Source organism: Lutra lutra, chromosome 2 (genome assembly GCF_902655055.1).
Source record: "Lutra lutra chromosome 2, mLutLut1.2, whole genome shotgun sequence".
NCBI classification, from domain to species: Eukaryota; Metazoa; Chordata; class Mammalia; order Carnivora; family Mustelidae; genus Lutra; species Lutra lutra.
In genome coordinates, this window is record NC_062279.1 from 90,449,455 (window position 1) to 90,464,301 (window position 14,847).

The window sequence follows — 14,847 nt, forward strand, 5'->3', positions numbered from 1 at the left end:
ACTACAGAATACACTGAAACAATGCACTGCCCAACAGGTCTCCTAAGGCAGGAAAAAGTTCAACTGAAATGTGATTTAAAACACAGCTCTTAGCTCAATAGGACACAAAAGCTCTTTACAAGTCCTCCAACCCTACCTCTATCCTCAAATATACATATTTTCCTGGGAAAGTATTCTATGTGGGGTATCAAATGCCTGTTTAAACATTGCCTACATTTTAAACTTTAGAATATTTTTTACATTTCCCCTCTTTTGAAACCACACATTTGTGACCAAACAAAAACACACTTTTTTTTAAAAATGGAATAGTGTCATCTCATTTTATTATTACTAATTTAAGGATTTGATGCCAAAGAAACGAAGGTAATTTTACAAACTCAGAATGTTCGCAAGTACATGAAATTTCCATTTTATTGTAGTCTTCTAGCACACTAGCTCAAATACATTTCTCTACAACTGCTCCAACACAACTCCTCTGGAATTATTTCAGTCATCCTTAACATGTGACTCTGCCAAATACTTTGAATCTAAAATAAACATAAAATTTTAATTATTTTTAGATGAATGGGTTAAGAAAGTCATCAGGTGATGGTTAGGACTGTTAATTTCCAAAAAATTGTGTTGAAGTGTTTCTTCTGATACAGTAGTTATACATTAGAACTTTCAAAAAACAAGGGCAGAACAAAAATATAAAAGAAACTCCTGCAGCTTAAGCCTCCCATGGTCCTAAACCTCTGAGAGAAGCAAAGCAAAGCACCTTTCCTGCAATTTAAGTGGGTTTCCAGTATTTCCATGTAGCTGAGCTTTCTGAGATAGACACTCAACGATGTATCATTAATATATGTATCATCTTGGCTCTGGCTGTATTAATTATGCCTGAAGAGTTTAATACCCATCCAAGTCCAAAGGTGGAAGAACACATAAACGGGTATGGTAATGGGCAGGAGCAGACTGTAAAAGCACAGGCTGGCTGTGCTAGTGCAGCCCTGTGGGAAGTTTTCTTCCACGGAGGCTGAGTAGAACAGTCCCGCTAGAGAGACCAACGGTATAAGAACAGTCAACGTAGGAAGAGACAGAAACATTCTTCTCCCCCACTTACTACCTGCCACTCTGACTTTTAAAAAGGTAAGTGGTATTAAGAAAGTTTAGCTGTGCTGCTTTTTAAAAAATTATGATCTAGTGCTGCTCCATTTCTTCTTGCTTCTTACTTTGATGTGTCATCCTAGCTGCCTGCGGTATCATATTAGGGATCCCATCAATAATTGGATAGGCTATTCCCAACTCTTCATTAATCAATTCGTTCGTCGATGCTTCGTATCTGAGGGGAGAAAAGGAAAACAAAATGAACTGTGAAAACAAAATGCTTGGAAGAGCTTGGTGTTCAATAAACACCATCATTTATCTAATTCTTGATAGACTGTTAATTACAAAAAGCAGAATTAAACTGCTTCTAATTCTAAAAGCAGTATTACCCAATTGAAACATTTCTCTTAGAAAGTCAATCTCTAATTGTTCCCATTTTACTCCGTTTCTCTCATATTTTCTTTTCTACTTTATTCTCAAGCTATACTTTAGTATGTATTTTTAAAATCCAGTCAGAAAAAATCTCCCCTTTTCATCCAAATATTCCTTTCTTAATCTGGCAACCCCAAAACCATCCCAGTTAATTTACTACTCAAACAGCCACTAAAGAAAAACTCAACCTCTCCGCTTTAGAATACATGTTTAATAGAGCAACACTAAGCCATTAGAAGGAAACCACTGAAAAATCAAGATACACAAAATAAAATTTGAGGAAGATGAGACAGAAATGAGGAAACTTTAGAAAACAGGCCTGCAGTGAGCTAGTTACACAATTAACTGAGAGGCAGATCAAATGATCATTTCAAGGTGTAAGAAAACTGAGTGAGTGTTTTCATTACAGAAAAATAATCTAAGAGAAATGCAAAAATACTGAAAATAAAAAATGACTAGCAATCCACCACCCAAAAATAACCACTGATAGATACCATGTTGTCAGCCTTCAGTTTTAGTAGCCTGGAACTGTAGAGCTTTTTTTAAATTTTAAATTCAATTAATTAACGTTATTACGTATTATCAGTTTCAGAGGTAGAGTTCAGTGATTCATCACTTGCATATAACACCCAGGGCTCATTACATCATGTGCCCTTCTTAATGCCCATCACCCAGTTACCCCACACCCCCCTCAGGTCCCCAAGCAATTCTTTGTTTCCTATGATTAAGAGTCTCCTATGTTTGTCTCCCTCTCAGATTTTCTCGTTGCATTTTCCCCTCCCAGAGCTGTTTTTCCCGGCTCTTGGTTGAAGGAAGCCTTTACAAAACCCAGTTAGTCCAAAACTAAGAGCCAAAAGGGGCAGCACACAGAACGTAAACGTTTAAGGTCGTCAGGCATCGGCTGTACATTTTCATACGCCTTGGACCAACAGTTCATAAACCTGGCGGTACAACCGAACCGCTGCGGGGCCTTCTAAAAAAACTCCTTGCTCTAGTCCCGCCCCCAGACCGGCGGACCGGGTCTCCCTGGGATGGTGCCCGGGAATCGGCATTAAAAAAAAAAAGTTCCCTGGCGATTCCACGGTGCGGCCAGTGGTGAACCTGTAAACGCCCCGACCCATCCCTACGGGTGGGCGGCTTGATGTGGGAGGCCTGGGGCTCGGCTCCCCTCCCGTCTCCTCCTGCCCTTCCGGCCGCAGTTGGGAGATGCGTGGTAGTTGGTCCGCCGGGAGCCAGAAAATGGCAGCGGAAAACGAAGGGCTGCCCAGAGGCCCTGAGGCTGCCGCGCGGCCCACCCACCCCCGCCCCCGCCCCCGCCTCGGCCCCGGCCCCCGGAGGGCGCGAACGCAAACCCGCAGCCGGCGAATCTCACCTGAGCGGCTTCTTGGAGAGCGGGCACACCAGGAACTCGAGCAGCGCCGGGTCGAAGGCGCGGGGCGGGTCCCCGGTCCTCTCGCTCTTGTCCGCGGACCGCCGTGACCCCGACGCGTGAAGGCACCTACGGGCGACCGCGAACGGCGGCACGCGTGGACCCCGCAGCGCTGAGGCGAGCCAGCCGCACGCTCCGCTCAGCATGGTGCAGCAGGCCGCCGCCGCCGCCACACTGCACCGCACGGCGCCCTCCGCCAGCCCGGGCCCCTTCAGCCGGAGCCCGCGCCGCCAGTCCCACCGCCGGCCAGCCTCCGCCCCCGGTGCTGCGCAAACGCAGTCCGCGGGCCGGCAGGAGCTAGCGCTTTGGTTCCGGGGGCGCTCCTGACCGACTGCTTTTCCCACGGCACCAGTCGATAGTTATGGGCGTGGCCTGCATCCGGAGGACCCTAGGGACTGTGCCACCGCATTTACGAATTACAAACAAAACCCATGCTTAAATTGGGGTATTTTGAGCTTACACCAGGGCTTCTCGCAGGGGTGCCAGGAAGCCAGTGGCCGGACCTCAAAGTCACAAGGTTAACCTTGCACCTACGTGGTTATCTCCAAAAGGAGGTTTCAACCACGTTGTCACACTGGGTATGTTAAAAGCATTGATTTGTCTTTTTTTTTTTTTAAAGATTTTATTTATTTATTTGACAGACAGAGATCACAAGTAGGCAGAGAGGCAGGCAGAGAGAGAGGAAGGGAAGCAGGCTTCCTGCTGAGCAGAGAGCCCGATGCGGGACTCGATCCCAGGACCCTGAGATCATGACCTGAGCCGAAGGCAGCGGCTTAACCCACTGAGCCACCCAGGCGCCCAAAAGCATTGATTTGTCTTATGTAAATCTTTACCAAAGCTCCGGTAACCTCGTTTGTCTCCCCGCCCCTTTTCTTATTAAATTAAAACTTTAGAACCTGGAAAGAATACCACAGGCCTCTTAAGCTCCACGATGTCCAGATTCTTACCCTGTGGGACTTACTGTGACTTCAACCGCATAATAAAGCTCAACCAGTTCATAAATGACCTTGCAGACAGCAAGTTCTCTAAGTAACTGTGTAATTGGGCAGATGTCCATTAGTTGAATGGGAAATCCATTTAAAGGATTTTTCGCCCCAAGTTTGCCTCTGGCGCTCTAAGGAAGTGATCACGGGTTTGATCTTTGTTACAGTGTGGTAGATTTGGGCTCTGGTGCATGTTTTACTAGCTATGCGACTCCATCGAATGACTTAACTACTGTTTCTTTACCTGTGTAATAAGATAATGGCATTTACCTCTTGAAATCTCCTCCTTGTGGGGATTAAAACGGGATCGTGCATGCAAAGAACATTTTAAAAAAATGCTTGGGACAAATTAATGCTCAGTTAATGTTCTCTATTGTTATTTTTATTTCCTCTGTTCTTTCCAGTACAGTATGGTAGCAGATTCTTTGTTAGTCATCAATTTTTTTCCCCTTTGTTTTGCTGAATATGGACTTGAACCTTTTTTGTTTCCTTGGACTTTATCGTTTTTACACTTTGGGCTCTTGGGAGATAGGAGTGGGAGTGAGGGACACAGAAATACGGTTACAAGATGATATTTGCAGATATTTCCACTCAGTAATCTGAAAATAAAGTGAGAAATTTTTATAGTTTACTCTATGTTTAAAAGTCCACTACATTATTTGATGCTCTTTGTTCACTAATGTTCAGAAGACTTCAGCATCAGGCACTTTTCGGGGATGTAGCCTCAAGATGAACTATTGTAAAGTTCCTATGTTTACTTTCACATTATTTCCTATGAAGGCAGTAGGAGGAATTAATTTTTCAGTTGTAGTTAGTTGATACTTTGGGCCCTAGTTGATTATAAGAGATAAAATCTAACTATGTTTCAGCGAGCTTTGGGGCAGCAGAGTTTGACTTCTGCCAACACTGAGTGGACCCAGGCCAGGCTGGGCAGGCCTAGTGTCTTAGCCTTTGGTGGGTAGAGGCAGACACCTATGCTTGAGACCAGTTTCGTTAGCCTTAATTTGGCTAGCCTGGCTGACAGATCCCTATCACCTGGGTTTTCTAAACAGTTATAAATAAATTAGTTCCAGTTTGCCTCTACCTAGAAGGTTCAAAGCAGGTCAGTTTACTTTCACTTATGTTAGTATTTAGGGGAAACAGAGAGTAACAGCAAAGCATTGAAAACGTCTTCAAATTTATAAAACCAAAAATCAATAACCAATAGTTAGGAACATCTGAGTGTGTGATATATTAGTCCAAATCATGTAAATATTAAGTTACAAAATGTCCTTAAGTAGTCCTTAGTAATGAAGGAATATAACTCATTTCTGAATGCGGTATGCTAAGCTGAATGTAGATTTCAGAAATGAACTGTAACATCATTAGTCCTTTTTTGCTATTGGCATGACCATGAGCTATTCCATCACAGAGCCCTGTGCACATTATAATCATGTATGGGCTCAGGTACAGCTGTGTGATGTTGGAGAGGGTACTTAAACTCTCTGCCCCAATCTTGTCATTTGTAAGATATCACAATAATAGTACCTACCTTACGAAAGTTGTTGAAAGGATTAAATAAAATAATACAAGAGAAGCAGTTAGCATAGGGGGCTGGCATAGATTACATGTTGAAAAATGCTAGCAGCTGCAAAATGACTTATTGTGGTGAAATTGGTGAAAATTCTGGTTAGAAAATAGGGGCACCTGGGTGGCTCAGTGGGTTAAAGCCTCTGCCTTCAGCTCAGGTCATGATCCTAGGGTCCTGGGATCGAGCCCTGCATCAGGCTCTCTGCTCAGTGGGGAGCCTGCTTCCCCCCACCCCTCCCTGCCTCTCTGCCTACTTGTGATCTCTGTTAAATAAATAAATCTATTTTAAAAATTAAAAAAAAAAGTGAATGCACAGTGTACCACTGGGCCTTAATTTTAACCGACACGGAATTTTTACGGTGTGCATAATACTAACACAATGTGCATAATACTAATACAATGCTGTTAGCTATCATACACATTAGAGTTAGAGATCCCGGGGCAGATTAGAGGCTGGAATACATATATTTTTTTAAAATTATTTATTTATTTATTTGACAGAGAGAGAGAGAGAGATCACAAGTAGGCAGAGAGGTAGGCAGAGAGAGGAGGAAGCAGGCTCACTGCTGAGCAGAGAGCCGGATGCGGGGCTCGATTTCAGAGAGCCGGATGCGGGGCTCGATTTCAGGACCCTGAGATCATGACCCGAGCCGAAGGCAGAGGCTTAACCCACTGAGCCACCCAGTTGCCCCTAGAATACATATATTTTTTTAAAGATTTTATTTATTTATTTGACAGACAGAGATCACAAGTAGGTAGAGAGGCAGGCAGAGAGAGAGGAAGGGAAGCAGGCTCCCTGCTGAGCAGAGAGCCCGATGCGGGACTCGATCCCAGGACCCTGAGATCACGACCTGAGGCGAAGGCAATGGCTTAACCCACTGAGCCACCCAGGCGCCCCTAGAATACATATTTTAATGAAGTCCCATAAATACCAAATTTGGGGCCTTGAAATTTGGGTATATCTGATTCAGAGAAAGAAGTTAAAATTAATTTTCCACTAGATGGCATTATTCAGTATTTGAACTAATACTCCTGCTTGTACTTTTCTTTCCGCAATTACAAAGATTTATTTTGCCAGTGGTTGCCTTTATTTGATGACATCTATTTTAGGAACAAAAATCACAAAAATTTTATTAACACATTACAATGATAATGAGTTCATTGAAATAAAGGGTCTAATAGGTAAATGAAAAAATATGAAATTCATAAAGAAGAAAATGCAGCTGGTTAACAAACACACAAAATAACAATAGTAAAGTAAAGCAAGTTTCAAACATCAAAGAAATTTCCATTTTTCACTTATAAAAATAGAAAATATTTTAAGAATGTAATTAAAAAAAGATTTTATTTATTTATTTGAGAGAAAAAGCACAAGCAGGGGGTAGAGGCAGTGTTGGAGGTGGGGAGAAGCAGACTTCTTGCTGGATCCCAGGACTCTAAGATATGACCCAAACAGAAGGCAGACACTTGACCAACTCAGCCACTCAGGTGCCCCAAAATAATTTATCAAAGGTCCACTATGTGGCAGGTACTGTCTGAATTAGCTGGGGTTCTCCAGTTCTCCATATATATATATATATATATATATATATATATATATACACACACACACACACATATACACAAACACACACACACAAACACATGAATATATGGGTTGAGTCTCAACCCATTCGTATATATGCACATATATATATGAATATAATGAGGAATCAGCGCATATGGGTATGGAGGCCGAGAAGTCCCACTATTTACCATCCCATTGGTATTCTGTGGGATGGGACAAATGTGTAATGACATGTATCCACCATTATGGTATCATACAGAATAGTTTCACTGCCCTAGAAATCCCCTGTGCTTTCCTTGCTCATCCCTTCCTCTCACCTAACCCTTGGAAACCACAGAAATTTTTACTGTTGCCCTAGTTTTGCCTTTTCCTGAATGTCATATAGTTGGAATCATACAGTATGTAACCTTTTTGGATTGGCTTCTTTAACTTAGCCATATGCATTTAAGGTTTCTCTGTGTCTTTTCATGATTTGATAGCTCATTTCTTTTTACTGTTGAATAATATTTTATTTTCTAGATATACCATAATTTATTTATCCGTTCACCTATTGAGTGACATCTTGGTTGCTTCCAAGTTTTGGCAACTATGAAAAAAGCTGCTACAAACATTCATACGCAGGTTTTTATGTAGACATACATTTTTTTTTTTAAAAGATTTTATTTATTTACCCGACAGAGAGAGAGAGATCACAAGCAGGCAGAGAGGCAGGCAGAGAGAGGGGAGGAAGCAGGCTCCCCGCAGAGCAGAGAGCCCGATGCGGGGCTCGATCCCAGGACCCTGAGATCATGACCTGAGCCGAAGGCAGCGGCTTAACCACTGAGCCACCCAGGCGCCCCTAGATATACATTTTTTATTCATTTGGGTAAATACCAAGGAATGTGATTGCAGATCATACGGTAAGAGTGTACTTAGTTTTGTAAGAAACTGTCAAGCTGTCTTCCAAAGTGACTGTACCATTTTGTGTTTCCAACAGCGATGAATAATTCCTGTTGTTCTACATCCTTGCCAACATTTGGTGTTGTTTGCCTCTTGGACTTTCACCATTCTAGTAGGTGCTGTTGTTATCTCCTTATTTTAACTTGCAAGTCCCTAATGGAGTATGAAGTTGAGCATTTTTTCGTATGTTTATTTGCTTTCTGTATATTATCTTTGGTGAGGTGTCAATTCAGATCTTCTGCACATTTTTTTTTAAGATTTTATTTATTTATTTGACAGAGAGAGATCACAAGCAGGCAGAGAGGCAGGCAGAGAGAGAGAGGAGGAAGCAGGCTCCCTGCCGAGCAGAGAGCCCGATGCGGGGCTCGATCCCAGGACCCTGAGATCATGACCTGAGCCGAAGGCAGCGGCTTAACCCACTGAGCCACCCAGGCGCCCCAGATCTTTTGCACATTTTTAAAGTTGGATTGTTTTTCTTACTGTTGAACTTTAAGACTTCTTTGAACATTTTGAATAACTGTCCTTTATCAGATGTCTTTTGAAATAGTTTTCCCAGTTCGTGGCTTATCTTTTCATTCTCTTTATATGTCTTTATTATACCAGAGTAAATCAAAGTTCAGGATGCTGAGACAGAATAAATCAGAAATATCTTTCCCTGAGGCTCTTTTATTTCTACTCAAGATAATCTTAAGTAACCAACATCTATTTCCTGCACATTCTTTAAGCTTCTGATTGCAAGATTTCTCTCCTTTGCTGTTGAACTCTTTTAAAAATGGGAGCACAGATTTTTTTTACCCCATGTAACCCTAATATACAAGAGGCAAACAAAAAAGAGGTGCATTCACAGTCAAGCACTGTGGTCCTAATTGAGCCACTATTTCTCTCCCTGGAGTGACTGCAAAGAAAATTGACAGTGATAACATTCATTTACAGCTTGACCTTTCTCATTTGATTCATTGAAAGTCAAGTCTCCTCCAATCTCATACGGCAATATCACAAAGTAGAAAGATGTGAGTATTTCTCATGTCATACTGTAAGATATAAAAATGGTAGAACGTGGGGTGCCTGGGTGGCTCAGTGGGTTAAAGCCTCTGCTTTCGGCTCAGGTCATGATCCCAGGGTCCTGGGATCGAGCCCCACATCGGGCTCTGTGCTCAGCAGGGAGCCTGCTTCCTCCTCTCTCTCTGCCTGCCTCTCTGCCTACTTGTGATCTCTCTCTGTCAAATAAATAAATAAAATCTTAAAAAAAAAATGGTAGAACGTTCCATTCTGTTTCATCCCGTTGTTATAATTAACACAAACCATCTTGTGGGAATGGAGTGACCTACTTTGATGTATCTTGCTTTGTGTGTGATAGTTTAACAAGTTAGATATTCATAGACACAAACAAATGGCCAAGAACTTCCAACCCCACTTCCATTGGATTATGCAAAGGTTCTTGGCACAATGGCTTATAAGGCCCTCAAAAAACTAACCTCTGCCTCTCCAGCATCTTATCACTATGCGACTTCCCATCTTGTATTCAGCCGTTCTGAATTATTTGCTGTCCCACTAATACTCTAGGCTGTTTTATAGCTCCATGTCCTTTGCTCATGCCATGACACCCGTCCCAAATATCCTTTTCTCCATTTGTGCATCTAAAGCACTTACCATTAAGACCAAGTTTCAACAATCCCTCTTATGAAGATTTTTGTAACTCCCTCCTTTTCCCTGTACCCTGGGTATTAGCCAGTTCATCCACCATGTACAATGGTATCACACACACACACACACACACACACACAGACACCTATACTAATCTGTAAGATCCTTTAGGTCACATACGATATTTGTTTAATTTCTTTATCCCTGCATCTAGCACAGTGACTGGCACATAGTAGGGTTTATAAAAAAGATTTTATTTATTTACTTGAGAGTGAGAAAGAGGGAGGGAGAGGGCACAAGCAGAGGGAAAGGGAGGAGCAGGTTCCCGGCTGAGCCTAGACCCCAATGCAGGGCTCGATCCCAGAACCCCAGGATCATGACCTGAGCTGAAGGCAGATGCTTAACCAACTGAGCCACCCATGCACCCTCAGAGTAGGTTTTTTTTTTTAATTTTATTTATTTAGTTGATAGAGAGATCACAAGCACGCAGAGGCAGGCAGAGAGAAAGGGGGAAGCAGGCTCCCTGCGGAGCAGAGAGCCCGATGCACGGCTCGATCCCAGTACCCCGAGATCATGACCTGAGCCAAAGTCAGAGGCTTTACCCACTGAGCACACAGGCACCCCCCAGAATAGGTTTTTTTAAAAAAGCCTATAAAATGAATGTAATAGGTCAGCTTAGTTTTCAAATGTTTAGTTGTTCCTCTTGTCAACAGAGAAAAATATTATGCAGTTATACAACATGCCAGGAACATACCAGTGAAAAGATTAGCTCAACATACTTTTCTTTTTCAATTTAGAGAAATTTTAACATAAATTCTTTTCCAGCCTGGTTATAATTTTGAAAAACATAAGTTACAGTGGAGGGGTGGGCTCTGTTGTGTTAGCATTTTGGCTCAGGTCATGATCCTCAATCCCAGGATGGAGCCAGCATTGGGCTCCCTGCTCAGTGGGGAGTCTGCTTCTCCCTCTGCCTGTCGAATGCTCATTCATTGTCTCTCTCACTCTCTCTCAAATAAATAAATAAAATCTTGAAAAAAAATAGAGGTACTAGAAGGAGTACTATATTAGATCTGTCTTCTAAATTTTTTTTTGTTTGAGGTTATCTATTTTTACAATTTACATAAAAGTTACAAAGAATTCTTATATACTCTCATTGCGATTTCCTAAATTAACAACTCTCCAGCTTGCTTTTAAAAAGGTGTTTGAGGGGCGCCTGGGTGGCTCAGTGGGTTAAAGCCCCTGCCTTCAGTTCAGGTCATGATTCCGGGGTCCTGGAATCGAGCCCCACATCGGGCTCTCTGCTCAGCAGGGAGCCTGCTTCCTCCTCTCTCTCTGCCTGGCTCTCTGTCTACTTGTGATCTCTCTCTCTGTCAAATAAAAAAGAAAGAAAGAAAGAAAGAAAGGTGTTTGAGAGTAACTTGCAGACATGAGGCTTAACCACTTCAAAACAAACAGAAAGCATTTTCTTTTCTTTTTTTTTTTTAAAGATTTTATTTATTTATTTGACAGAGAGAAATCACAAGTAGGCAGAGAGGCAGGCAGAGAGAGAGGAGGAAGCAGGCTCCCTGCTGAGCAGAAAGCCCGATGTGGGGCTCGAACCCAGGACCTGGGATCATGACCTGAGCCGAAGGCAGCGGCTTAACCCACTGAGCCACCCAGGCGCCCCAAGAAAGCATTTTCTTATATTACCATGGTACAGTGATCAAAATCAGGAAGTTAATATTGATACAATGTTCTTATAAAATCTACAGATTAAAATTTCACCAGTTGTCCCATTAGTGTACTTTTATAGCAAAAGAAAAAAAGTATTTCTGGTCCAGGATACAATCCACTATCAAACATTGTATTTAGTTTCTGTGTCTTATTTTTCTCTTATAACATGAAATTGTTAAAAAAAGGAAAAGAAAGTTTGTTGCTGGGGTTTTTGTTTGTTTGTTTGTTTGTTTTTGGTCTTTCATGATCTTGACATCTTGAAGCATATAGGCCAGTTACTTCTCAGCAAGTCCATGCCTTGACTTAGATTGTGTGATATTTTTTCACAATTAGATTCAGATTATGCATTTTTGCCAGGAATACCAAAGATTGATGCTGTGTCCTTTTCAGTTCTTCATACTAAGAAGCATTACTCCTGATGCTAATTCTGCACATTTTATCAAGGTGGTTCCTGCAAATTGTCTCTGCTGTAATTTACTGTTTTTCTCTATGTAATTAAATATTATATGGGAATTACATAAATATCTTATGGAGATGAGGTTATATTTACAGCTAAACAAAACAGAGCAAGTTTCCTAAGCGATATAATGAGAAATTGTTTAGCTCTGTATTTGAACTTCCTGGAGATTATTTATAAAAATTAGAAGACTGGCAGCACCTGGTGGCTCAGTTTGTTGAGTGATAGACTCTGGATTTCAGCTCGGGTGGTGATCTTGGAATTGAGCCCTGCCTCGGGCTCTGCCTTCAGTGCAGAGTCTGCTGCACTCAAGTCTCCCTCTCCCTCTGCCCCTTCCCCTGCTCTCTCTCTCCCTCTCCCTCTGCCCCTTCTCCTGCTCTCGTGCTCTCTCTTCCTCTCAAAAGTAAAAATAATAAAATCTTTTAAAAATATTAGAAGGCTGTTTAAAAATGGAAATCTTCTGATATTTTAGAGGGTTTAGCCTCAAAATTATTTCCAAAAACAAGGTGTGTCTCTGTATTCTGTCGAACTGAATTTTAAAACCTTAAGTAAATGGAAGTTTTGCATTCAGCAGCTCCTGGGGGATTACACTTGAAGAGGAATAGCAGTAGAACTCTTGTTTCTATGATGTCTATGCATTTGGCTCCTCCAAAACCCTCTGACAGGAAGATAATGTCCTATGTTATTAGTCATACTTTATAATAAAAAAACCAGGCTTATGTTGGTGTTGATGAATCCTGAGTTCTGGTCTGTTTGTTCATCCACATATTCTTAAAAAGAGAACGATGGGGGTGCCTGGGTGGCTCAGTGGGTTAAAGCCTCTGCCTTCGGCTCAGGTCATGATCCCAGGGTCCTGGGATCAAGCCCTGCATGGGGCTCTCTGCTCAGCAGGGAGCTGCTTCCTCCTCTCTCTCTGTCTGCCTCTATGCCTACTTGTGATCTCTGTCTGTCAAATAAATAAATAAAATCTTTAAAAACAGAGAGAGAGAGAGAACTATGCTGAAATTGTGATTTGATGCATGTTTACTTGTTTTCTGGAGTTATATATCTAGCACAATAAATAGGATATTTCAAATTATTCTTTCAAATGCATCTATGCCATTGTAAAGGAATCATGGAGTTCTTTTAGATCCCTAATTGTTAAATTTTTTTTTGCTTTATTGAAGTATGATTTTTGCAAATAAAAATTGCATATATTTAAGGTATATAATGTAATGTTTTGATATACATATACATTGTGAAACAATTACTACTATCAAGCTAATTAAAGTATCCATCACCTCACATTTTTTGTGTGTGTATAGCGAGAATACTTAAGATATACTCTCTTACCAAATTTCAAGTACACAATACAGTATTATTAACTATGGTCACCATGCTTATACTAGATCTACAAAACTTACTCATCTTGCATAACTAAAACTTTGTACACTTTGATCAACATCTCTCCATTTCTCCCACCCCACTCCCCATCCTAGCCCTGACAACCACCACTCTACTCTCTGTTTCCATGAATTATATGGTTTTAGATTCCACATGAGATCATGCAGTATTTGGTTTTCTGTGTCCAGCATATTTCACTTAGCGTAATGTCTTCCACGTTCATTCCTGTCACAAATGATGGGATTTCCTTAATTTTTTTAAAGACCAAATAATATTTCATTTTATATACATATATATACACGATACATATACACATATGTATCATATGTATGTATCTAGCTCACATTCTATTTATTCACTTCTTGATGGACACTTAGATTGATTCCATATCTTGGCTATTCTGAATTAGCTGCAGTGAACATGGGAGTGCCGATATCTCTTTAAGATCCTGATTTCATTTCCTTTGGATACGTACCTAGAAGTAGGATTACTGGATCCTATGGTAGTTCTAGTTCTATTTTTTTGAGGGACTTCCATACTGTTTTCCAAAATGGATGTACAGTTCACATTCCCACAAAAGGTATATGAGGGTTCCCTTTTTTTGCATATCCTCACCAATGCTTATTATCTTTTAGCCTTAATACCCATTTCAACATATGTGAGGTGCTATCTCTCGGTTTTGATTTGCATTTCCTTGGTAACTAGTGATGTTGAGGATTTTTTCATGTATCTGTTGGCCATTTGTATGCCTTCTTTTTTTATTTTTATTTTTATTTATTTTTCAATTTTTTTTTAAGAAGAGAGCCCGATGTGGGACTCCATCCCAGGACCCGAGGATCATGACCCGAGCCGAAGGCAGAGGCTTAACCCACTGAGCCACCCAGGTGCCTGTATGCCTTCTTTTGAGTACTGTCTATTCAAGTACTTGGCCCATTTTAAAATTGGGTTATTTGCTTTCTTGCTTTGAGTTGTTTGAGTTCCTTCTATGTTTTGGATATTAACCCTTTATCAGATGTATAGTTTGCAAGTGTTTTCTCTCATTTCATAGGGTTTTTTTTACTTGCTGATTGTTTTCCTTGCTGTGAGAAACTTTTTAGTTTGATGCAATCTCTCTATGTACTTTTGTTTTTGTTGCCAATGCCTTTGGGGTCATATTAAAAAAGTCATTTCCCAGACCAAGTCAAGAAATATTTTCCCTCTTTTCTTCTAGTTGTCTTACAGTTTCAGGTAAACATTGAAGTCTTTAATCCATCTTGAGTCAATTTTTGTATTATGTTGTGAGATAGGCTCCAATTTCATTCTTCTGCATGTGGATACCCAGTTTTCTCAATACTATTTATGGAAGAGACTACCTTTCCCCTTCGAGTGTTCTTGAGATCTTTATGGAAGATCAATTGACCATAAATGTGTAGATTTATTCTGGGCCCCCTATTCTGTTTCATTATCCTTTATGTCTATCTTTATACTGGTACCATACTGTATGGATTACTATAGCTTTGTAATATAGTTTGAAATCAGGATGTGAGAACCTCAAGTTTGTTCCTGTTGGTCAAAAATACTCAGGCTACTTGAGGACTTTTGTCACCTATGAATTTTAGGATTTTTTTTTTAATTTGTGAAAAATAGCTCTGGAATTTGAATAGGAATT

General features: G+C 40.9%; 2 protein-coding genes across 2 annotated transcripts; both read right to left on the bottom strand.

Annotated features, from left to right (window-relative positions):
* Positions 1-278: 278 nt before the first annotated feature.
* On the bottom strand, positions 279-1,082 carry PIGY (phosphatidylinositol glycan anchor biosynthesis class Y). The gene has a single exon (XM_047717954.1). The coding sequence runs from the start codon at positions 1,080-1,082 to the stop codon at positions 867-869; it is 216 nt and encodes a 71-aa protein (XP_047573910.1). The 3' UTR covers positions 279-866.
* An 82-nt stretch (positions 1,083-1,164) lies between these two features.
* Positions 1,165-3,213, bottom strand: PYURF (PIGY upstream open reading frame). Its single transcript, XM_047717953.1, has 2 exons — positions 2,888-3,213; positions 1,165-1,318 (listed from the first exon to the last, which is right to left on the bottom strand). Exons 1-2 carry the CDS (start codon positions 3,088-3,090, stop codon positions 1,177-1,179), a joined length of 345 nt encoding a protein of 114 aa, XP_047573909.1. The 5' UTR covers positions 3,091-3,213; the 3' UTR covers positions 1,165-1,176.
* Positions 3,214-14,847: the final 11,634 nt, after the last annotated feature.